Source organism: Lupinus angustifolius, unplaced genomic scaffold (genome assembly GCF_001865875.1).
Source record: "Lupinus angustifolius cultivar Tanjil unplaced genomic scaffold, LupAngTanjil_v1.0 Scaffold_150_42, whole genome shotgun sequence".
NCBI classification, from domain to species: domain Eukaryota; kingdom Viridiplantae; phylum Streptophyta; class Magnoliopsida; order Fabales; family Fabaceae; genus Lupinus; species Lupinus angustifolius.
Window position 1 is genome coordinate 1,823 of NW_017725927.1, and position 25,135 is coordinate 26,957.

The window sequence follows — 25,135 nt, forward strand, 5'->3', positions numbered from 1 at the left end:
ATGTTTTTTCTTTATTATTTCATAGTACTTTCCTCTCAAAATCTGATTCCCCTAAACTATTAGGCTACATGGAACATATTTTATTATAAACGTGACAATATAATGGTTTACATGCATATAAGCTAAAAATTGGGTTCAATTAAATTATTGTGAGTATGAGTCATATATATTATTATTCAATGAAATTCTCGTTCTAATAATGGATTTCAACTCATAATTGTGAGTATGACTAAATTTCTTACCAAAAGATCATATTTTATTGAATGCTTAAAATATATATATATATATATATATATATATATTTAAAGAATATACTTCTTAATATGAATAGAAAGGTATGATGTTTTTACTAAAAAAGTATATCTATTTCTTGACGCTTAGATTTAAAAGAACTAATTTTGTCATAACATACAAATAGGTATATCTCTATATATATTAAATATCTTCAAGTGGTATTTATTAGTTGAAATATTGTAAACCAATTACCACGTATATTATTTCATAAAAAACACAATAACTCTTCTTTTATTTTCTGCTACATAAAAATAATTTTAGAAATTATTTTCTTTATTATTTACTTTTTAGTGCTAGCATAGAATTAAAATAATATTCCATAAAATTATGTATTTGATCAAATTAAATTCTCCAATGAAGTATAAATACTAATACTAATAAGCATAAAATAACTATCAATGAAGTATTTTATGTTTCCCTATTTTATTTTTTATAAAAAAATTATAACATGAAGTACATCCAATAAAAAACATTCTAATTCTCTAAAATAAAAAATACAAATTTAATATTTAGTATCATAAAATAAGAATGTGAGTCAACAAACACAAATTATATATTGACACATTACTGAATAAAATGGGGTTACATTTAAAAGATATAATGCTTAGAGTCTGCCATTCAAAAGGGATAAAGTGGTTGAAGTCTCTATACAAATGTATATGAAATCTTCTTAGACATTATTTCTCTTAATGGGATTTCATCATAATCCTTTATCCTTATTTCTCCGGAGTAACTTTATATTTCTCTATGTTGATGCTTTTTCTTATGGATTTGTGTAGATAGGTTGACCATTATTAACATGGAAATGAGTTCGACTTCATGCGCCTCTAGTATAAGACATTTTTTGCCTTAAAAAGAAGAAATCTCTCAAATCCCAACCCCCAATGGGTCGTCTCTCTAACATTTACCTTCTTCTTCCAATTCCACTCCCACATGATAACTTCTTCCTCTTCAATCATTTTAATATATGTTATGGATACACGTTAGTATTTTTTATCTACGAAACATTATATCAAATACGTTCAGAAATTCAAGAACTAAACTAAGTGGAGAATATTTTTCAATTTTCAGTAAAGTTTTGTATTGGTTATAATATGTATTCTCAAGATTTAAGCCTAAAATTGTCATAAGATTAGGTCCTCTCGAGTTGAGTTCTGTCTTGAAAACTAATAATTCCACAAAAAGTAAAGCTTTGTAAACATAACATTGAAATTATCACTAGGCTGATAATTTTACATTCATAAACATCATAGAAATTTGAATTTATTAGTTATAGGGTTAAAGTTGACATCATAGAATTTAAACAATACAGAAAACAACAGATAAGAATTAATTTATAGAATAAACATGATCAAATAGAAATTAAATAAAAGAGAACATTTCGTTTTGCACGTGATCAACCATTTCTAATTTTTTTACCTACATTAATTCAATTTCATCATGTCAATCATTTCATTTATGCTCCACAATAATTTTAGTATCAACATTTATTTTTCTCAATATGTATATGGTTAGAAACCGTTTCATTTTATTTCGTTTGAATAACAAACCGTTTTATTTATTTAGCATAATTCAGTAGAAGATCAAACTAAAAATTACAACACACTTACATATAACAAAGCTTTTCCAAGTGCATATCCTATATATATGATTCTATTTGTATATTGTTATTAAATGTAAATATGTTGTAATAATAGACAAAAAATAATAGTCTTCACTTAGCTGTTATCATTCATTATTGCTTGGTGTCTCATCTTAATCTTCAACCGAACACTAGTTATGTGATTGATTGGAGCCATCATATTTTTATGGTAAAAACATATAAAGTTATTTGATACTCAAATATTGAAAAAAACTGATATTTAAGTTTGAGTCTTAAATTCGAAAGTCGATTACGAATTGAAGAATATATTAACACTCTATCCATCTCTAATCAAACAGTACTAGTAACAATCACATGAAATTAAATATATCCAAAAGCTTATTATTCATTAAATCAAAGTTACAATTTTAGAAAACAAAATTAAACTTATTATTCATTATATACATTGTAAAAATAAGAATTTGCCTCATACAATTCTCAGTACATACATTCAATTCTAAAAACAAAATTGCAAACATTTGCCTTCTAATAATTTCTTAGGGTTAGTTTAGGAGTTGAATTTTGGAGGAAAAAAAAAGGAAATGGGATGCTTGAAAGTTATTTCACAAGTGTATTTCATGGTTCCCAAGTATTCCATTTTCCTTAATTCCCCTCCAAAATCTAACTTCCAAACAAACCCTTAATATCTAGTCGGTTCCTATTCTTTTTTACATCAACATTGCTCCTACTAAATTCAAAGCTCTATTAGTCCTTGCACACCTCCATCATCATAATGTGTGTGTAGATTTCTTGGCCAAGTTAGAATAGAAAAAAATACATCAACCAACAATTAGTCCATCATCCAAATTATATATAAAATTTTTATACTAAAAATTTATAAATATTAGATACAGTTGTTAGAACCAGTGTTGTTGGAACCGGACCGGACCGGACGGTCCGACCGCTGACCGGACTTGAAAACGGCTTTGGTTTGCCGTCTTAACCGAATGAGAGTTGGATCGCTTTGAACCGGAAAAAATCCAGTCCGACCATGTTAAACCCGGTTAAACCGGATTAACACGGGAAGTAAACCGGACGGCTCACTTAAAAATAAAAAAATGGGACAATGTTCTAATATTTTGTTTTACTACGGTCCAAAAAAAGATTAAAAAGTATTATTTCAATATAATTATACATAATTATTAATTATATAAAGTTTTACATTGATATATAACTATATATTTATAAATAAAAATTATTAATTATGTACGAAATCACCCGGTCAGACCGGACGGTTTAACCGTTTAAATCGGTTTAACCTAATACGGGACTTCTGCCGGTTTGACGTCCGGCTCGAGTTTCACAACACTGATTAGAACAGACTAGAGAAAACAGTTTTTTCGAGTTTAGCTTCATCCATCAATAATTTTGCCTACAAGAGAAAATCCATAGTTTAAAAAAGCAAATTACAATGTTGTTTTAGTCTACCAATAAAATAAAATAAAAGGAAATAAGATATTTACAAAAAATGACATTGTAAAGGGTAAGTGTAGGAGAAATATGCATATACATTTTACTAGTTAGGATGGTCAATAGTAATGAAGAGATAAATATTAGTAAAATAAAAGGAAAATATAATAGGATTTGACATTTTAATTTTGAGATCAAATGAAATAATAATTTTATCTTTTAGTAATGTGTACAGGCACTTCGTGCTTGCCGGCGAATATTATGTAATACTACATATTCAATTTTTATATATTTCATTTTTTTGAATTAAGATGTATTTTTGTGTTCGATGTACTTTATATTATATTTTTTTGTGTTTACGATAATGTTTAATTTAAGGTGAGATATGTGGTTAATTAACGTATTGGTGGTAGTTGCTTATGATTATATAGTTTTTTTTGTAAAAATTAAATAATGTTAAGGGCAATATAGAAAATAAAAATTACACCAAAAGGGAAGTTAGTTCAAGTTTTGACTTTATGTATAGTATAGATATAGATATATAAACTCAAAAATGATAATTTGTCTATTCTTTGTTCCATAGGATCCTTTCCCACATTTTACATTGTACTTAACGTGGAAGTAGTTCGGCACATAGCCAGAATCGATGGGTACTTCTCTGATGAGATGCTCTCACGCCAACTCTCTTTTCAGAACCTTCAAACCTCTCAATTCAATGCTTAACACTTCACTTAAATTCTCTTCCATTCCCATCAACAAAGGTTACTACTCTTCCATCGTTTTCACATGTTCCTTTTCCTTTTGGGTACACTTACATACATAGATCGATTGTTCCTTGATAAATTAGAAATGGGTCGTTCTATGATTGTTAAAAATTGTAACTTTCTTTGTTTTTGTCTCTGCTCAATTTTGGTGGCACAGTTAAGGCGTATGATGCATTGTTGTTGGATGCTGGAGGCACACTTTTGCAATTGGCTAAGCCTGTTGAGGACACTTATGCTGCTATTGGCACCAAATATGGTTAGCTCTTTTTATTTTATTTATATGACTCTTCCACTGCAATATTGGACCAAAACCAAAATTTGAAGAAAAAAAACAATCTGGAAGGCTAATAACAACCCTAAAATCCTAAATAGATAAAGTATCCTGTTTTGAATTTACAAATATATCAGTGTTGTCACTTTGGGCATCCAGTAATATGCATATATATATATACACACACATCAAAATGGCCTTTTAATTTAATGCCAACTTTACATGTCATATTAGTTCATCAATATCTTTTTTTGATCAAAAAATTAGAGATTGAAGGGCCTTTTTGATGGAATTACTATGGGAATACTTGCTTTAATTTTATTTTTCGGAGGACAAGAACAGATGAATGCTTCTAATATATATTTCTATTCCTTCTTAGTTACTTGTTGGCATGAACATTTCAAGGCTCTCTATTGGTAGTATCATCATTTTCCTTCCATTAGTGAAAAATTCAGCATTCTGAATTATGGATGACTTCAGAATTTAGTGTTGGATGAGTGAGTGGGCATGTAAAGATAAGATCATGAATGAATGGATTGGGAGGAAAGTAGGAGTGACACCTCTTGAGGAAAAGATGGCGGATTCGCACCTAAGGTGGTTTGGATATGTGACAATAAGACCAATAGAAGCCCCAATTTCGAGGCTTGACTAGATGGGGACAGCCCCATAGTTTAGGAGGGATTTAGACTTATGACCTATCGGAGGAGTTGGTTTTTATAGTACATGGTGGTATTATTTGATCCATGTAACTGACTCTACCTAGTAAGAAAGTGCTTTGATTATTGTTGTTGTATTCTGAATTCCGGATGGATGTGTTTGGTATGTCTATGTTCAGGTTTGACTGTGACTCCAGCTGAGATAAAACAAGGATTTAAGAGAGCATTTTCTGCTCCATGGCCTGAAAAGCTGCGTTACCAGGTCTGTGCTCTACCTTCAAATCTCTGATAATTTTATGGGTAACATATTGCTTGATCACTCAGCAAATTTTGGATGACCATCTTCATTCTAAACCTGTTCTATCTTGAATACTATCATTTACAATCACCCATTGAGCTGTTGTATTATAATCCTGTAAACATGGTCACATGGTGTATAGAAAATGTAACTAATTTTTATAAGAGGAGGGATCCACTTACTCCAAGAGTAAGTTTTTTAAACTTACTCCCCATCCTAGCCATCAATTCTAGGGAAATCCAATGGTTTCAATTAGTAAGTAGATCTAAACCATTAGATTCCCTAGAATTGATGGCTAGGATGGAGAGTAAGTTTAAAGTATGTGGATCCCCACTCTTTTTATAAAGTGTACTATTAAAGTTTGCTGTTGTCTGGAAGGGAAATAAGAAGGAAATATTGTACAAATTTTCCAGGAAGTTGTATTGGCTAAATTTTTCAGGAAGTTGTATAATGTTTTTGCAACTTGGCATACTTTTTGATGTCAACATGGTTTTCCCCTTTATTTACATAGTTTATATATGATATCTAGTCCTCTATTTAATTTCTTCAACAAGATATGTAGACAAAGTCATCTAATTGGAAAAGGTTTTTATATGTGCAGTGTACTTACTCTTTAAATTGTATTTACTACAGGGAGATGGGAGACCATTTTGGAAACTTGTAGTTTCTGAAGCCACCGGTTGCAGTGATGAAGATTATTTTGAGGAAGTTTACAAGGTGACTTTTCTTGGCACTAGGAGCAGTCTGTTCTGTTTGTCATTGTCTCGTACCCTCATTTCCATTTTTCCAGTTTATGATGATTCTATTAACCTGAGTTATGATGATTCTATCAACCAAAACTTATCTATATAATGTTTAGGTCAGTTTTGAAAAGTCAATCCATTCCCATCAATAGGAATTTTCAAATATCTTGCTCTTCTCTTCAACTCTTTTGAACCACAACTTTAATATGATCTATTAGTTTTAACGTTGTAGTTTCTTATATTCCTTCTTGTTGATTCTAGCCTTCTGGAGTGTTCTCCTTGTTATTATTTTTATTACGATCGTGCTAACAAGTGCCCTAAAGGCATTATTTAAGATTTAAGAAACATAAACTTTACGTTAGAAATCATAACCATGTGAATTTTAAGATATTAAATGCATCACTTTTGAATGCAAATTTTCTAATTTATGAATCTTAAACAACACCCTTAGGGAAATTGTTAGCATTCTCTTCATTATTATTGCATATATTACCAAGGAAAAATAGGAGACTGTTTTCAACGTAACTGACATTTGCTTTCAAATTTCAAAATAATATGACAGACACCTATTCTGAACTTTAACTGTTGTTCATGTCAGTAGTACTATGCAACAGGTGATGCGTGGCATCTTCCTGATGGAGCTTATGAAACAATTACTGTTCTCAAGGATGCTGGAGGTCTTGTGAATCAATTATTTATTTTTATCCTGAACCACTATTGTTAACCCCTTAAGTTGTCAACATTCTTAAAATTTTATCCTTGCTAACATGACAAGCAATGATACAGTTAAGATGGCTGTTGTATCCAATTTCGACTCCCGCTTAAGGAAGCTATTGAAGGACCTTAATGTTTTGAATTTGTGAGCATCAGTCATTCCTCAATATTCTTTTACCTAACTCTATTGCATTTTATTGACTTCTTAGATATGTTCACTTAAGAATTAAGATTGCTTGCTGAAGCTCTTAACTTCGCTGAAATCTCACAAAGTATGTACATACATTTCATATTGTTTAATGAGTACTTTTTTGGTTTCATCTCAGATTTGATGCTGTCATTATATCCTCTGAGGCTGGGTATGAAAAACCAGACCCAAGAATATTTCAAGCTGCTCTAGGTATATATGGTTATTAGTTACCTTCCCGCAGACTTAATTTACTAGCAATATGTTCAGTAGTATATTTTCGGCTAAATATAAATGTGATTCTGAGATGTCCCCACCCCAGCATTCCCTGGTCAAAAAGAATCAAGGATAGATGAAGCTTATACTTCATCATAATCAGATCTTAGCTTCTTTTGGACAAATGAGAGGTGGTTGATAGTTGTCATGTTTTCCTCCAGTTATCAATTAAAATACCACTTTTCACAGGGTGTTCTTTTGCTTCTTTATGTATCTCTTTAATTTCAAATTCTATATGATCAAAACTAAACACCATCTTTCTGGACTTGAGAAAATTTACTGTATAGCACTGTCTGAGTAAACTAGTAAGAAACTTCAACGACAACCATGTCCTATCCCAGTGTACGTCTTGTTATAAACAAGAGTACAATATATGAATGTTAAATTAATTGACTATTTTTGGACATGCCTTTGGCTAATTTTTCATCTCAATCTACCAAAGATGAGAATTTGTGTTGGATGAATGAACGCACTAGACAATATAGGATAAAGAAAGAATACATTATGGAGAAAGTTTGGATATTTCCTATTGCAGAATAAATGAAAGAATCACACCTTTGATAGTTTGGGCATGTTTGGAGGAGACCATTAGGAGCCCCACTAAGGAGAGTAAATCAAATGGAGATTGTCTAAGTTCTAGAGGCAGTGGGATGCCAAGAAAAACCATAGGCAAAAATGATTAGGAAAAATTTATTGATCAATGTTTTGTCAATTGACATGATTTATGATAGACCATTATATGGCGTTTGGTCAATGCAGTCGACCCCCTATTAGATTAAAGCGTGGTTGTTGTTGTATTTAACTGTAAACAAAATATCTATCTAATGATTTCCATTTCATAGATCAAGTGAATGTAGAGGCTGGCAAAGCCTTACACATTGGGGATGATCAAAAAGCAGATAAAGTAGGGGCCAATGCTGTTGGGATAGATTGCTGGTAAGACCTTTCTTGTTTGAAATGATAACTGCTAGTTTATACTGATAAAAATGTCTCCATGGCTGATCATTTGTCTCATTTCATGCAATATTTTCTCTTTGTAGAATATGATTTGATTTATCCCTTAATAAATGTCCTAAAGCAATCTATGGAAGCAGGTTATGGGGTGTTGATGTGAAGACATTCTCTGAGATACAAATCCACATTCTCAATTCAGAGGCATAGTTCTACTTATGAGTCTTAATCAATAGGTAACCTTTGATGTATATTTATCAGTGATATCAGCATTTGCTCTGGTATATGAGCAATGTTATTCTTCTGATTTGTTTATGCATGTTAGCTGATGAACTTGGTTGCAGCTTTAAAGTTTTTTCTAAATAATGTTGCAACCAAAATGATGATGTTCATTAGAAAAGGCAACCCATTTCTGCCTCCCTAAAATAATCTTCAATCTGTAGTCTAGAAACAATGGTGGAAAAGTACCAATTTTATATAATCTTATGCTTGACTGTTTACATGGAAAGTTCTCAGATATACAGAACATATATTTCCAATGAGTATAAACATGCTAGCTATTGTGAAATATGAAATGAGAAAAGAGTACAGATTCATGTTTTTTACTGAATTAGTTTTGACACACAGGAAAAACTATAGGGGAAATGGAAAAAAAAAACTTAGAGCTCAATATTTTGTCTATGAATATGGTTTATGATAAAACATTATGGTATTGTTCGATCCATGTAGCTAATTCTATCCAGTAGGATAAATGCTTGATTGTTGCAGTTTGGACACCATAGAACATTATAGTATTAGTCGATCCATGTACCTGACCTCATCTAGTGAGATAAAAGCTTAATTGTTATAGTTTGGACATGCCATAAAATATCATGGCGTCGTTTGATCCATATAGCATCACTCTCCTGCATCAAAGTGGCAGTTTCACTTTTATCAACTTCAGTGATGGTAATTTATTTAACAGTTTGTTCCAGTTAAACTTACTGTGTTCATCATCACAACATACACTCATTCACAACATTCACTTACAGTGTTCTTTCAATTCGCATTTCACATCCAAAGATATTTTGACTATTTATTGTTTATTGTTATTTTTTTCGGCCATACCATTAATAAAAAACATATAATATTAGTGGATGCTAGTGTAACTTTTTTTTACGGAATCAGCGCATCAGATTTTAATGCTAAAACCAAATATTTATCTATTTAAAATCTATGGATTAAATTTTGAGGTATAGCGAAAATAATACGGAAGTATAAAATGAATATTGTGAATTTTTCTTATTGAATTATCAAAGCATGAAAAGCCTTTTTATAGTGTAAACTAACTAGTTAACTAACTAGCTAATAAATTAATAAACACATGTTGAAAAACAATTCAACATGTGTTAATATGTAAAATGTGTAAAATATGTAAAATGTGGTAGCTTTGTTCTCCAATAGCCTCTCAAGTTGGAGGGTAAATGACAATGACTTCAGTTTGATAATTCGTTTTGATATCGTGCAATATAATAGATCGAATCTCAATCTTAAAGTGATTAGATTTTTTCAATAACCTATTATTTTTCTGGTCAGAAATGTTGACCATATTCCTATAGTTTTTCCATGGTTTTATATTGTTGGAGGATTCTTTGAGTATGCAAAAGAACCCAAGAAATGCATATCTTCTTGTTCTTTGGACAAGATTGATAGTGTGATGATCATAATATATATGGTTGTTGTTGTTGATCTTATTGATCTTACTTTCCAAGATAGCTTTATTTTCCAAAAACAAAATGCTCCAAAATGAAGTAAAAGATGCAAGGCTGTTAATGTTGGCCTCTTACCAGAAGCCACTTCAAGCACAACCACACCATAGCTGGAAGCTGGACAAAATTTTTGTGCCTCAAACTAGCAATGATGGACAACTCAAACAAAAAACTCAGTATTTCCTTCATGTGAGTGCTTTGATCTTTTCACATCAGCAATTGTTTCAGAAGATATAAGGAAAGCCTTATACATAGTGCCAAAAGATCCATGACCTACTATCCTACTAGGATGAAACTCTCTAATAGTAGATTTCAACTCTTTGTAAGCAAACTCCCTACAATGGAAACACTAATCGCAAGCCTCTTGCTATATCTATTCTTGATAAAACTTGATACATTGACATCACCAACAATTACAGTACTTATAGAGTTGAGTTATCAGAAACATTTTGAGGATGCAAGCTCTTGGCTTATTCTTTCAGCTTAGCAAAACCCTTTTTCTCAACTTGTCTTCTTTGACAAAGTGAATTTGATAAGAATGAAGCATATCTTTCCACATGATCAAATCAGTCAACAATTGTCCAACACCATAATCTAATTAACTTCCATTCTCTTTTCAATCTCTTGAATCTCATCATCAATCTTAGATTCAGAAAGAGGGTGTGAAGGGTTGATGTTTTCTTTGGTGGAATTGAATGTTGCGTTGTTCCACACGTGAAGGCGTGTTCTTGTTATTTGTTAAGACTTCTAAGCATTTCAAGCCATCTTGGAAATGAAAACTGAAGTAATAAAGAAAGCCAACATACAGTTTGATGAGGCTACAGTGAGTGACTTGCTTAAGAGATCTTCGATGGAAAATCTTGACGTGGAAGTGTGGTGTTTTTGATGAAGGAGTCTTTGATGGTGGCTTTACTCATTGACCTTCATAGTGAAGAAATGAATAGCAGCAAAGCATAAACAAGTTCAAATTTTACTCTTCCATGAATGAATGAATGAAAGAGGTTTGAATAATCGTAGAAAAACGCGCAGTGGTGACCAAAGTTTTTAAGATAAAGGTTATGATACCATATAGCGAAAATAATGCAAAAGTATAAAATAAATATTGTGAATTTTTCTCATTGAATTATTATGGCATGAAAAACCTTATTTATAGTGTAAACTAACTATCTAACAAATTAATAAACACATATTAAATGTGTAAAATGGGTAAAATATATAAATGTGGTAGCTTTGTTCTTCAATATGAGACACAGTTAACATAAAAAATTAAAAACTTTTTACATTGTCATGCCTTTATGTATGAATATATCCTTAAAAATATCTTACTTTGAATAAATATTTTAACAGTCACACAATGTACCAATCCACTGGTTGAATTTTTATTTTCCAAATCTTATGTCCTGACCATGTGGCCTGGTGGAACCACATATCTATCCCAAAATATATAGTACTTTATTTATGAACCTCTTGTTTTTTCATAGTCTGAAAAGTAAAAAAATTAAATATATATTAAATTTATATTTTTTTTGACCAATAATAAATAATAAATATATAGATTAATATACATTTTGGGATAGATGTGCTCCCATGACTACACATGTTTCATTATTCAAATATAAATCATGGAGAATTCCGATGAATCTTCTTCAATTTTGTCGTGAAAGATAAATACCAGGAAACTAGATTTGTAGAAATGCAATTGAAAATTACATAAAAGAGGTGGATAATTAGTTAATAGTATAATTCACTAAAAATGTATTGAAATTTAGCTGATAACATATTTAAAGTATTGAAGTAAAATTAGTTCACCAATTTTTATACCGAGAAAATCATTTATGAGTCATTTCATAAATAAATATCTAAATGATCCATTAATTATTGTTTATAAATGGTTTCTAATCAACCCATTTTCAGTATTATATATTATATATTCTTAAATTTATTTGGACCTCTCTTACCAAATACTTACTTGATTCCCTTTCGATGTAGGGTGGTCCATGACCATATAAAAGAATGGTCCAATTTCTTTTTTCCCTTTTTAGGGAATGGATTGTCCATCCATATCTTATTGATACAATTTTATTCATTTGGTACAATACATTAAATCTATTTTTATAAATTCTTAAACGAAAAGTAATTTTCTAATTGCTGTATTAAATTCAATTTACATGGTTTGGGATGAATGGGTAATGAATTGATTGTCACCCCGAAATTGCAGAATGCCTTACATTGTATTATTGCATGTTCAAAGTGATTGAATTTAATCATATCTCATTCACCAACTCCTTTCAACCTTATATTAAAATATAACATATTGCATAATGTGTAAATTTCTAAATTGGAATAATTTTATTTAAAGAAAGAATAATTTTAGTAATAACTTTATTCTTATCTAATAAATAGCATAATTTGTATTTAAAAAAAATCATAATATGAAATGGAGTTTGCTAACAATAACCTTCATTTTCCTTTTACCAATTGTAGTAAGAAATGTATTTTGGTATGAATTTAAATTTTGAGTTTTTGCTTATTTTTTGAAAAATAAGTTTAAAATGTAAATTGTGTATGTTTGACAATCAAATAAAATTATAAACACAATTTCTTTTTTTTGAAAAAATAAGTCAAAAGTAGACGTCCCAAAATTATGGGTTGGTTTATCTTTGGTTAGTTTATTTTTTCTTCCAATTTTTTCACTTCCCATTTTACTCTATCATAAAACTTGACATTTGTGTATTATTTATTTTGTGAATTGTGTAATTCAAGTTTAACAACTTTTATTTATTTGTGAGCCACATTGTTTTTTAATATTGATATTGATTTTTATATTGTATTTTATTTTAATATTTTTTACCCTTTATTATGCAATATTAAAAATTAAAAAATTATAGTAAAAATATATATGACGGATTAAAAAAAATATATTTAAAAAATAGTGTAAAAAACAACCATAATAATCATAACATAGACAAATAAATTCATACTCATTTTAGTAATTTACTATGTAAAAAACAATTTTCTACCTTACTCAAACAAAACAGATCAATTAATATTCAGTTTTCAGCTAAAATATGAACAAATTATAATCTTAACAAATTATAATGTTTATATCTCATTGTTTATAAACTGAAAATAAAAGTATAATCCATAATTTAACTTGATGATAATTTGCCATTAATTTCCTCCGGAATGAAGCATTCCATTTTTTTGAATGCAGAGAAAAAGCCAAATGTAAAATGTCAAACTCACCATAAGGTCTCATTACCTATAAACTGTGTCCTATAAAGCCTTTACGTGAATGCAACAAGGGAAGAACCATAACAACTTTATTGATGTTGTAAAATATTACCTTTTAAAAAAACTAAAAATCATCCGTGACCATACACCAAGGACGAAGAAATTCCAAGTTGTCATGTGATTAAAAAGTAACTCTCAGCATCAAGCTATAATTGTGAGTATCTAGTGACCATGTAGTGGTAAAGATAATTGGAAATGAGTCAGTGTGTATAGGGGTAACCGGGAAGAGTTAGGACGGGTTAAGTATGTTCCTCACTCGTTTCTAAATATTGATCGGGTTAATTTTTGAACCCGAACTCGTCCTTAATTAGGTTGGGATGCGTGAGAGACAAGTAAAAAATAAGACGGCTGAAAATAAGGACGAGTCTAGGTTGGAAAATGACAAAATTTCAAACATAGATTTTTTTTTTCTCGAATCTTTAAGCATGTACAATCAAAATTATCATAATCTGTATACAAACTCAACTAAAACCTACATCCCACATACATTAGTATACAAACCACAGACTGTAAATTGTATCCTTCAAACTAAAACTATCACAATCATGTGACTGAAAATTATAAAAGATATTGAAAATTTCAAAACAATTTAAACTGTCAACTAATAACAAAAGTTGAAGTGTTCTTATAATTGATAAAAAACACGTAAGAACTGAAATGAGGACAAACAAACAATGGAGAAGAAAAAATATCTAACTCTTAAGCTCGACAATGTCTTTCACTCTCGTCACAACAAACCTTCACAATCCATGAGAATTAAACAATGAAAAAAGTATTAATAATAGATATGTTGTATGAGCTTCTATGTATTTATGTTATGTGAGTTGAACATAATAAGTATTAATAAGTACTTATTCAACTATTTTTTATATATGACTATAAGGGATGGATCGGGTGACCCGAACATAGACATGAACTCGTTCTTTTTTTAAGACAGGTCTATCCTTTTTAATCGGACATGTTCTTTTTTATTTATTTGGATGGGTCAGATCCGTCCCTAAGTCATCGAGTTGAGACGAGTTACAAGTCGGGCCGGGTCTTGCTCACCCATAAGTGTGTATGTAACTTAGTAATATTATATCATTATTATACATATATATATATATATCAATATTATAATATTAATCACTTTTTAACTTTGAAATTTACTTACTATCTTCTTCTCAATCATTTTTGTATTTTGATGGCGGTTTCCTATCTACATATTAATGTGACGCTAACATATATTTTTGCATGATTTCCTTATGGATCTATTATTATTGTTATTATTTTAATAATATTTTTAAAGAAAGATCAATTTACTAAATGATAATGTCTCAGATGTAATTTTAAAACATTCTTAAGGGTAAAATTGATGAATTTCTTTCAATAATTAGTTTTTAAATGCTATAAGCTACTTGTTGTAAAAGTGACAAACTCTCTTCAAAATTTGTAAATAATAACATATGGACTAATTAAAAAATATATATATCTCTTGATGTAAGGAAATAAATTATTTCTTTCAGTCAATAAAATTATGACATGTATTATATTTAATTATTTTCTATAAAAATATGTTTTTACTGACTCGAAGAAATAATTTGATATAAAGAAGTACTTTATTCTCTTCCAAAAAATGGGAGTTAACTAAAAAAAACTATAAGATAAGTGCAAAACATAAATGCAAAAAAAGCTCTATAATCTGAATTTGAGCTAAACATGATCGCAAGGAGGAAGAAATTCTCACGGGTAAGCATGTGAATTTCTGCCAAAGGAAAGAGCTTTTGAGCTGTTTTCATTTTAATACAAACAAAAGGCTATTAAATCATTAGTTCCATCCCTTCCAGAAGTAAATATCAATTCAAAAACTACTGTGTAAAAAAATACAGGTTAAAACAATTATAATTGACCAATAACATGGTTAGCTAATTAAAAATAGAAAAGCAAATATAACCTGATTTTTTTATTTAGACTTATTGACTCACACCACACCTACCAAAACAGTTCAACCAAATGATCAATCCAAATATGAAACTAATAATTTGATATTATGAAGATACATAAAAATAAGGGTGGCTAAATAAAGAGCTTGATAATAATTTACCAAAAAAAGAGCTTGATAATAGTCTTCTAAAATCCAAAATAGTAAAAGCCTCAACTGTGATAAAAGTTTTTTGGTCCAAACCATGTCCCAAATCTTGCTACTAATAATAAAAACATGTCAATTAAAAAATTAAACATTCATACTTTTTTCTTCTGTTTTTGCTTCAATGTTATTGGTGCAAGATATGATTTAGGATAACTTATCCTTCTTTAACCATGAGTATTAACAGCCTCCCACAACAAATTCTTGGGGTCAGGGTTAGTGAGGTCCCTGGCTTGTAGTGCAGCAGTCCTTAGGGTCCTAATAGTCCACTGATTGGCCTCCCAGAAAGACAAAGTCCTGTAAGGTAAATTATGCTTCTTGCATAGATCTATGACCAATGGTGAAATCTTCCTCAATTGGCACCTTGGAAGCCTTGGAAACAAATGATGCTCAAGCTGAAATTGCAATCCACCAAAGAACCAATCCATCCAAGAGGAACAAGAGATATCTAAAGTCCCACTTGTCTGTTTTTCAAACCAGTCATTTCCACTAGGTGCCCCAACATAAACATTGGCAGCAAAATGGTTCAAACAAAATTGAATATGTTGGATTGAACAAACAGCAAAGCTAACAAACACAAACATAACCCTCTCAGGCAAATTTGGGAGACAAGAAACAAGGAGAGGAAACCAAGTCCAAAACACAAGGATTCCTATGATGTTCATTGCTCTACCTGGGACTCTACGCCTTGAAAACAAAAGGAGAAATGTTTGTAGGTACAAGTTAACCCTGGCAATAACCATAACAGGATAAAAACTCCAGTGCTGGTAACTGATCAAGAACCTGGCAAAAAAATCAAACTTTAACACCCTGCCATAAAATCTAGATGTGAGTGAATTGAAAAAACTTGAAGAGACTGCGAAAACCGGCATGTGTTGGAGATCAGGGTCATAATCAAGACTATTGCAAGCAATGTGGTGTGCATTGTGAGTCCATTTCCACCAAGCAATGCTTATCCCAGTTAAACAATTCCCAGAAATTATTTGTGCTAATTTGTTGAACCCAGAATTTGTCATAACCATATAGTGACCTGAATCATGACCCACATAAGCACTTTGCATCCAAAGCAAACCCAACAACATTCCAGACCCCAAATGTGCCCACACAGAGTTACATCTTAAAACACCATAAAGAACAATAAGGAACATGGCTGCAACAGAAGCTAGAGTATAAGAAGTAACATGTTCCTTTTTATCAAAAAGACCCAATTTTGAAAACTCATATGCTAGCTTTCTGTAATCTTTTGATACCTCAGAGACCTTGAAATCCTTGAGGTGGTAGCCAGTGAAGAAATTGTCAAGATATTTCCATGCAGAACCAGGATGGTATGCTAAGAATGCATCTGTGACATCTTGGCCAGCAAGGTTCAGAATTGGAACATCTCCACCAGGATGAACCTTAGACCATTCTGACACATTGTACACCTTACCTTGGATTGAGATCCATAAATTTTCTGCCTTGTTGTGTTCTTTAAGCTCCTCAGATGTTATGTACTTCTTCTCCATGATGCATAAAATTATGAGAATTACAAACACAACAATATAACAATGACAATTTATAGATAGAGATTGGGTGCCTGTGTATTTTTATTTTTTTAGAATCACTCACCTTATAATTAAAGAACTAATCATTTTCTGGGTTGCATAGTTGTCCTCCCCTTACTAAATCAAATAATTCACCTTTTGATTATCCAGCAGGACTTTAGACTGCTATACCAATATATTATTGGTAGAGGTGTATTGATATGAGCATAAGGAGTTATTATAAATTTATGATTCTAGTTTATGTAATTAATGATTTTTTGTTTATTAAATTTTTCTTATAAATTGTAGGATCATATTGCTCTGTATTAAATTTGACATCAATGCTACACCAAATTTACTTGAAGATAAATAGATAAAAACAGGAAGGCCAACAGATTAGACATTGGATAGAAACCAAGAAATACTAATGATAATTCTAATTGAATAAAGTGTAGATTCAAATTGAAATGATTTGATGATAATAACCCACTTAATACATAATACGAATATTGCCCAAGATTTCTTTCTAATGAAAGTTTGGATATTTAATTATGGAATTTATATATTATGTGCATATATGGAATTTGTTATGTTTTTAAAGTTGTTGATCGCTGTCATTAATGAATAAAAAATTATTATATGTATTCTACATGTGAGTTTAACTAGTAAATTGGTATTCATATCAATATAATTTAACAATTATATAAGACATGTAATTAAATCGATTAAAACTGGAAAATATGAATCTTCATTTTGAATAATATGAAAATTGACATGCATAAATTAGTTTTAACTAGGATGGTACAATATAGCTTAACTAATATTTTTCAGTTTTAACTGATTTAATTGCATATTTGGTATTATTATCATACCATATTAATATGAGTAGTAATTATGTTGATTTAGTGGTTGTGTTGTCTAATATGACATTTATAATTATGCTTTTAGATATACCACTATCTCTTTTAGCATATTTTTTAATATAGGTGTAAAATTTGGGTGAAAACACTTCCACTTTTGAATGTGCTACTCCCTGTGAGTAATTTTCCTTTTAATAACTTATGTCCAAATTGTATTCATTTTGGTTTAAGCATTTTAGTGATTATATATGAAAATTTATTGATATTTTAGTCAATTCCTTATGTAACTTGGGAAATATATGAGAATTTATTGAAATTTTAGTAAATTCCTTATGTAACTTGGGAAATATATGAAAGTTTAATAAATATATCTTAATCAAATTATATTCATTTTTTATTATTTTCTTTAATATATGTGAGTTATATGACATGCAACCAAGATTACCCATTCTTGCTATTATCATTTATTAGTGTTGGACCAGACTGCGATCGGAGAGCCTCCAACCACCACATTTCTTTAATATATGGGTATGAGAAGAGTAACGAGTGTGACACCACGTCTTGAATAAAGACAACAATCTCCCCCTCAAGTGTGAGTTCCACACACTTTTCGCAATGTGAGACTTTACACTTGAATAAATCCAACAATCTTCCCCTCAAGTGTGGGTTCCACACACTTTTCGGTCCCCTCCCCCTTGAGTCCACCATGTCCAACCACCACATTTCTTTAATATATGGGTATGAGAAGAGTGAAGAGTCACAAGTAAGACATCACGTCTTGAATCAAAACCTTAAGGCATTAGTTCTATGAGCCTTTCCTTCTTATAAACTCTTTCACTTCTCCCCGCATATCCAATATGAGACTTCACACTTGAATAGAACGAACAATTAGAAATATAAAATAATAGTTTTTTAAGACAACAAAAACATTTTTGTTTGTAACTGCTTGCGGACGTCCTTCCTGAATTGAAGCATTGGAAGTTGTGAAAGTTTGTCAGTAATTGCAACTGAATGTCTTCATCTCTACTATACTCTCTTGGAATTTGAGAGGAGAAGTTCTTAAATTATTTAATTTAAAAATAAATAAAAATTTAGATCATTTAAATTTTATTTTTGACATGTCACATAGTTTTAAGTAGTGATGGCAATGAACTCAGATCTACCAATACCCCATTAATATTTATAATGGTAGAGTCTGAGTACTTGTTTTTAGATATGTGGGTATTTATGATTGAAGATTTTGAAACCTAATGTTATACAAGTCTGAATCTAGGTAATAAGATACTAAGATAGGCCTTGCTTAGGGTGGGTAGGGGCAACTGCCCCCTTAATTTTTTTAAATTTATTAAATTATTTCATTATTTTTTACGTACACCCATTTTTATGAAAATACTCTTTGAAGCTAGCACTTTATTTCAATTTGTAACTTGATAAATAAGTACAATACAATTTGTGTAGTCCTTCTAAAAATTATAAATAATAGATAAGTTCTCTTACACGTATAAATGTTCACAACACTATAACTTTATTTGAGTTCTAATAATTTTACACTTAAAAATAGACTATGAGATCAAATGGTGCATTTGTCAAATTTTATAACAAAATTCCAAAGATCATCAGATTTTTCATAAATCATTTAATATTTGATAACCACATGTATTTTTGTACAAAAATTCTACCCTATCAATTTCAATTAGCAAGAGTAGATTAATTTGATATGTTAATTTCAACTTTTTGTTGTTGATTTTGTTAGCTATTCATGTGTGAAAAACTTTAAACTATCTAAGAATTAAGTACAACTTTGACAATCTAAGGAAATTGAGTATATATTATTTGCTTGATTGATTTTTTCATCTTGTCTTAACTATTATAGCTAGCTACTATAGAAATATCGTATTCAACAACAAAGATAATCAAACAAAGATATATAGTAAGATAAAAGATAATTAATTTCTTGTGTACAATAACAATTTATATTAAAAAGAAATAACTGAAAATTTTATTTTTATTTTACTCATTGAGAAGATTAAGTCTTTAAAAGAATGAAGGGTAAAACTTTAAATGAATGTACATTTTTCTTTAATATTTATAATTGTTAATTATTGTTATTTAGAACAAATAGGTTATTTTAAAACTTTGAAACATTATGTATATATTTTTTGTTTTTGTTACTTAATCAATCTCAATTATAAATTATAATTAAATATTATCGTCTCTCCTAAATTTTATTTCAAGATCCACCACTGCTCAGAACCATTGATACTCAAGTATGTAGCTACCCAAACATGCGATTCTTATATATCTATATATATGTATACAATAAATAATAAACATTTTTTCCCATAATCTTAATATTATATTCTTAAGAAATGATGTTATATTTGTTAATTAATTATGAAGTAAATGTTATATTGATGGAGTTATGTTATAGACTTGATATATTTTATATTCTTATTTTAAATTATGTTTTTTTAATAACAAAAATATTTAAATGAAAATGTAAACTTATGCCCTTGCACATCAATTATGTTTTATAATTTTTATTATCATTTTTCTTCTTCTTTTTATTATTTAAAATAACAGACATGATTATAAGAAACACATACACAAATATATAAATTGTTTTAAAAAAATATTTTCTGAATTTATGGATACTTGTTGATCAACTGAATACCTAAGGCCCATGGACAGTAAACCCAACAAATACTTACACCTATCTGGGTCCTAAAATGGTTAAACGAATCGAGTCTCCATCCATTAGAGATGGCAAAACAGGTCGCCCGACCCGTTTAGCTCGCGCTCGCAAATGCCTACAAAAATTTAAGCGGACCCGGGTATGCTCGTATTGGTTAACGGACAAAATTCAATGCTCTGCCCGTTTTAAAACGGGCTAATGGGCTTGCAGACATTGTTGAATAAATAAAAATAACAAATTCATATAATAAATGAAATTAAATTAAATAAAGTAGTTGAAGATAAAAAATTAACAAAATTTTTGATATTTTATATGAAGTTTAATAAATTACATTATATTACAATTTTTTTAGGGATTACAAATCACATTACATCATAACTAATCTAAATTTTTTTTATTTTTTCCTTAAATTATGTTTATGGACCGCCTGCATGCCCAATAGAAATGCCCTTAAACTTGGCAGACAAAACGGGCCGGGCGAAACGGGCAAATGAACAAAAAAATTATGCTCTGCTCGGAAAAAATGCGGGCTATGCAGGCGCGTCCGTAAACACTGCCCATTTTGCCATCTCTACCATCCATACACATTATCACACCTAATTTTGAATATGCAATGTCACTCTCCGATAATGGAGATAGCCAAACCCAATTGCAGCACCGTTAAGCAGTTCGAGAAATAAGTAAACTACATCTGCTCCAATTCATTAAGATAGTAATAAATATTGAAGAGAAAATGAGTAAACTTTTTGTATTGTTTTGAAGGATAAATGCTGTTGTAATGAAATAGAAGATATATGCTTAATTTATCGGAAAGTATAAATAATTATAAAATAAATTGTGGAAGTAATTTAGGTACAATAATAATGCTGCATGCATTAGATTGGTATTAATCATCAATTATTTCTTAATTCATCTTAATTATAGCATTGGAGTAATGGAGTAGCGTTTGTGTGATGATTTCTGTCCTTAACATACAATGTTCCTATTGCGATTTGTGTTGTAAAAGTTCATCATTTTCATGCCACACATTATACCCACCACACAATATTTAGGTTAAGAATGAGAAAAATAATACTATTGATATTTTAAACCGTAAACTAACACCCCACGAGTTTCAGTGAAATTACATAAATTACCTATCACTTTTTTATACATATATAAATCCCCTAGTTTTTATTCTTTTAGTACACTGATCACCGATATAGGAAAAATCAGTATAATCTTTTAAACAAAAAATATGACAAATGCATTTAAGTTAACTAAAACATAGTATATTGTGGAGACAAGTCCAAATAATATATGAATCAATACCCCTTTATTATTTTTGGTTCATTACGATAAAATATAAGAGTGATTTAAATAATATCTCTTTAGAACTGTTAACATATTTTGTAACAAAAAATAATACAGATATATTACTGAGACAAATCTAAATCATATACAAATCAATGTATCTGAATTTTTTTTTTACAACTAACTTACACTAGCCGTATATATATTAAATCTTAGTTTCGTACCATTAATACCAAAAAAATATCCAATTAAGGATATTCTATATCCTTAAAGGCTTAAACCATATTTATGGCATTTATCATATGCTCATGTCAGAAATTCTTAAACGCCATAAAACATGGCATTCATCATGCTCTAATTTTTTTGCTAATTATTATTTGGCATGCAGAAAGATTATGAAGCTAATTAACTAGTTGCCCAAAAATTCATGTTCTTCCTCAAATCCTTATTTTCTCACAGTACAATTGTTTATCTTTGTGTCTATCCATTAGGGAACTTGACCTATATAGAATAGACAAACTTTTCCCATTGTGGCCACCATTGTTTTGTCACTATAAGCTTACCAATAATATAAATTTGACCTTAGGATTATATAACTTTTTTATTTATCATTACTTGCATAATAAATCTGCAAAATGCAAGTCTCAGTGCCTTTAGCTAGTGATATTTTTTCATATAGTTGGTTATCAAATTCTATATTTCCTTTCGATGGCCTTGTGGATCCTCATATAGAATCTGTTTATAGCTTCTATGGTAATTCAGAATTCAATTCTATTAAGACAAACTCTGATAATTCAGTGGCAGAAAGCCAAAGCTTTAATTTTGATCCTTCTATCATTCACTCACCTTTTTTTATTGTTCATGCTGATGAGCTTTTTTCTGATGGCATTCTTAGACCTGTGTTTTTTGGTCCTACCAATTTAAAGTCATGCAATACCCTTGAATCTGATCCTATTCAAACTAAACATGGTTCTTCTTTTTCTTCTAAAAGTGATTCCCCAAGAACTGTGGAAATTCATCAATGCTTCCTTAGGAGGTGGAGAAAATCTACTAGGAGAAACTTGGTAGAGTTTTTTAGGTATGTTAACAAATTGTGCCATAAAGTAAGGTACTCAAGGAAAAGCATGAGAATTGGTGATATTGGTAAGACAGATTGGAAAGTTAAAAGCTTGAGCAATTCACAACCATCATCTCCAATACCCATTACAAATCATCCTATTGGTAATTTGCATGATCATGAGAATTCAATTTATGAAGCAGTTATCCACTGCAAAAGATCAATAGGTATATGCATGTTTTTAATTCTATTTTGATTCTATTTTAATGTTCTATGTGTGTTTATGTATTTGTGGCTTTGTGTGTAACTATATGTATGTTAACCTTTGGAAACTAAATTCTTGTATTATTCATTTCAGGAAAATGATCCTTCTATTAGTAAAGAGAAGAGAATTGTAGAAGATGGAAGTGGAGAGCTTCTAGAAGTGTATGGTAGCTGATTAAGCATTCCAACTTTTTTTGTAGTGGAGTTTCCCTATTCTTCTCTCTTGAATTTTAATTAATTTCTCTATTGAAACAAGAAGTGTGTGTTGGTAGATTCCAGCTGTTTGATTTGAAATGTAAAATTTGAGGAAATGTTGGATCTTGTTGTTCCCTGTTTTGTAGAGATAACAAGTATAGTATTTATATTTGGCTAGATAAATTTTTACCTTCTTCCATCTTTTTGTTTATTACTCTAAATGTGAATAAAATTTTAGATGGAAGTTTCATAGTAAACTGTTTCTAGGAACAAGTTTATTAATCTTTTTTTTTTTTTTATATTTCTAGTACATAATCTCTCCAAGAGAATAAAATGAAGGCTTGAGAGTCATGAAATACACTTTTGAGATTACTATCAAGCCTTCTTTTTTCCTTCTTTCCTCTCCAAAATTCAACTCCCAATATATAATACGTACTAAAGATGATGAACAATACTATCATCATATTGTCAAGATCTATCCTGTCAAATCATCGAGAAGAATATAGATAAAATTAAATCGGAAACATACATTAATGTACTCATAGAGAATATGGTGAATATGTCATTCTCCTTTATCATGTATCCTTCGACTCTATGTCCTTTGCCCTTATATGCAAATGCATGTTCATATATATATAGAACATGTAGATTCTTTGGTCTTCCAATTGTAGATCACTTTTAACCTTAGTTTCTCCTCTAATGGGATGAAGAGAATGATTTTGTGTCTTGTATTGTGGTTCATCTTATATTATGATGTTGTCTACAATTAGGGACCATAACCCCTCTGTATAAGACAAACATTCTCTTTCATTAAGAGTGATGTCTTTTCAATTTTCTTATTTCTTATTTTTGCACATCATAAAAATAGAAATAAGACTTTATGTATCTGGAGATCACCTATCCCACTTATGGTATCACATTTGTGTACCAAGCCAATTAACAAGGAATATCTAATTGAAAAGAAAAATAATAAAAACAAAATATATTTTTTATATAATATGGATGAATGTGATTGGTTTGGTACATGGAGACATGGATTTTTTGGGACAGATGATCATGGTTCATAATTTCATGACAATTATTTCTATAACCATATATCTTACTTGAAATAGATCAATTTAGTATAACTACTTGAAATAATGACCCTAAACACATTTAAACACCACATGTACCTAATACCGTTCTACCCCAAGGAACCCTTCACAAAGTTAGAGGAAGAGGTGCTTTTGAATAACATCTTATGCTGTTTAAAGAAACTACTTTTTGTGTGCCTTTGTGAGACAAGTATCAAGACATAACGTGTTCCACGTGCATCAGGGTGACACTCCATGCAAGAGTGAATCTCAGTGGTTGCCAATTATATTCTAGACTCACTAGCTTATTCAATTGCTCCCTTGTTAGAATCTCCTCCTTGCAACAACAAACAACCAGGGTGCCCTATTTTTGAAAGATAATTACTCCTCATCTAACGATGAATCACCAAGAAAGCAAGGAAGTAGGACACAAATATGATATGTTATAAGGAAAAGAAATATAAAATGTTATAAAATATGATTTGGAGTCTCCAATAATATCTAATATTCGTAGGAGTGTAAGCGGTTCCGTTTTAAACCGCGAAACTGATAGAATCAAACCGCAAAATGTAGTTCGGTTCAGTTTAGTTATTTTTTTAAGGAACCGTTTCTGTTCAGTTTGATTTATGGTTTTAGAAATTTAGGAACAGTTAGAACTGAACCGCATATTAATGAAATAGATACTAGGGATTAGAGAATGATGTTTTATTATTGTTTAAATTCTTCAACCAATTTTCTAGATTAAATTATCATTTTTTGTGTGAATTGTAGTCTTATATATTACTAAATTGTTATTAAGTAA

General features: G+C 30.0%; 3 protein-coding genes across 5 annotated transcripts; 2 read left to right on the forward strand and 1 right to left on the reverse strand.

Moving 5' to 3' along the window:
• Positions 1-3,945: 3,945 nt before the first annotated feature.
• On the forward strand, positions 3,946-8,745 carry LOC109340232 (haloacid dehalogenase-like hydrolase domain-containing protein 3). 3 transcript variants are annotated; one of them, XM_019577862.1, is made up of 10 exons: positions 3,946-4,107; positions 4,268-4,366; positions 5,217-5,299; positions 5,969-6,052; positions 6,680-6,755; positions 6,865-6,937; positions 7,119-7,192; positions 8,098-8,191; positions 8,350-8,442; positions 8,551-8,745. In XM_019577862.1, the coding sequence occupies exons 1-9, from the start codon at positions 3,993-3,995 to the stop codon at positions 8,414-8,416; spliced, it is 765 nt and encodes a 254-aa protein (XP_019433407.1). In that variant the 5' UTR covers positions 3,946-3,992; the 3' UTR covers positions 8,417-8,442; positions 8,551-8,745. The 3 variants fall into 3 exon arrangements, with proteins under 3 accessions (XP_019433407.1, XP_019433406.1, XP_019433405.1); XM_019577861.1 differs by having other exon boundaries at positions 8,532-8,720; XM_019577860.1 differs by having other exon boundaries at positions 8,350-8,720.
• A 6,534-nt stretch (positions 8,746-15,279) lies between these two features.
• On the reverse strand, positions 15,280-17,001 carry LOC109340234 (delta(8)-fatty-acid desaturase 2-like). The gene has a single exon (XM_019577864.1). It carries the CDS (start codon positions 16,876-16,878, stop codon positions 15,541-15,543), a length of 1,338 nt encoding a protein of 445 aa, XP_019433409.1. The 5' UTR covers positions 16,879-17,001; the 3' UTR covers positions 15,280-15,540.
• Positions 17,002-22,379: 5,378 nt separating this feature from the next.
• Positions 22,380-23,197, forward strand: LOC109340235 (probable membrane-associated kinase regulator 6). Its single transcript, XM_019577865.1, has 2 exons — positions 22,380-23,028; positions 23,160-23,197. The coding sequence occupies exons 1-2, from the start codon at positions 22,380-22,382 to the stop codon at positions 23,165-23,167; spliced, it is 657 nt and encodes a 218-aa protein (XP_019433410.1). The 3' UTR covers positions 23,168-23,197.
• Positions 23,198-25,135: the final 1,938 nt, after the last annotated feature.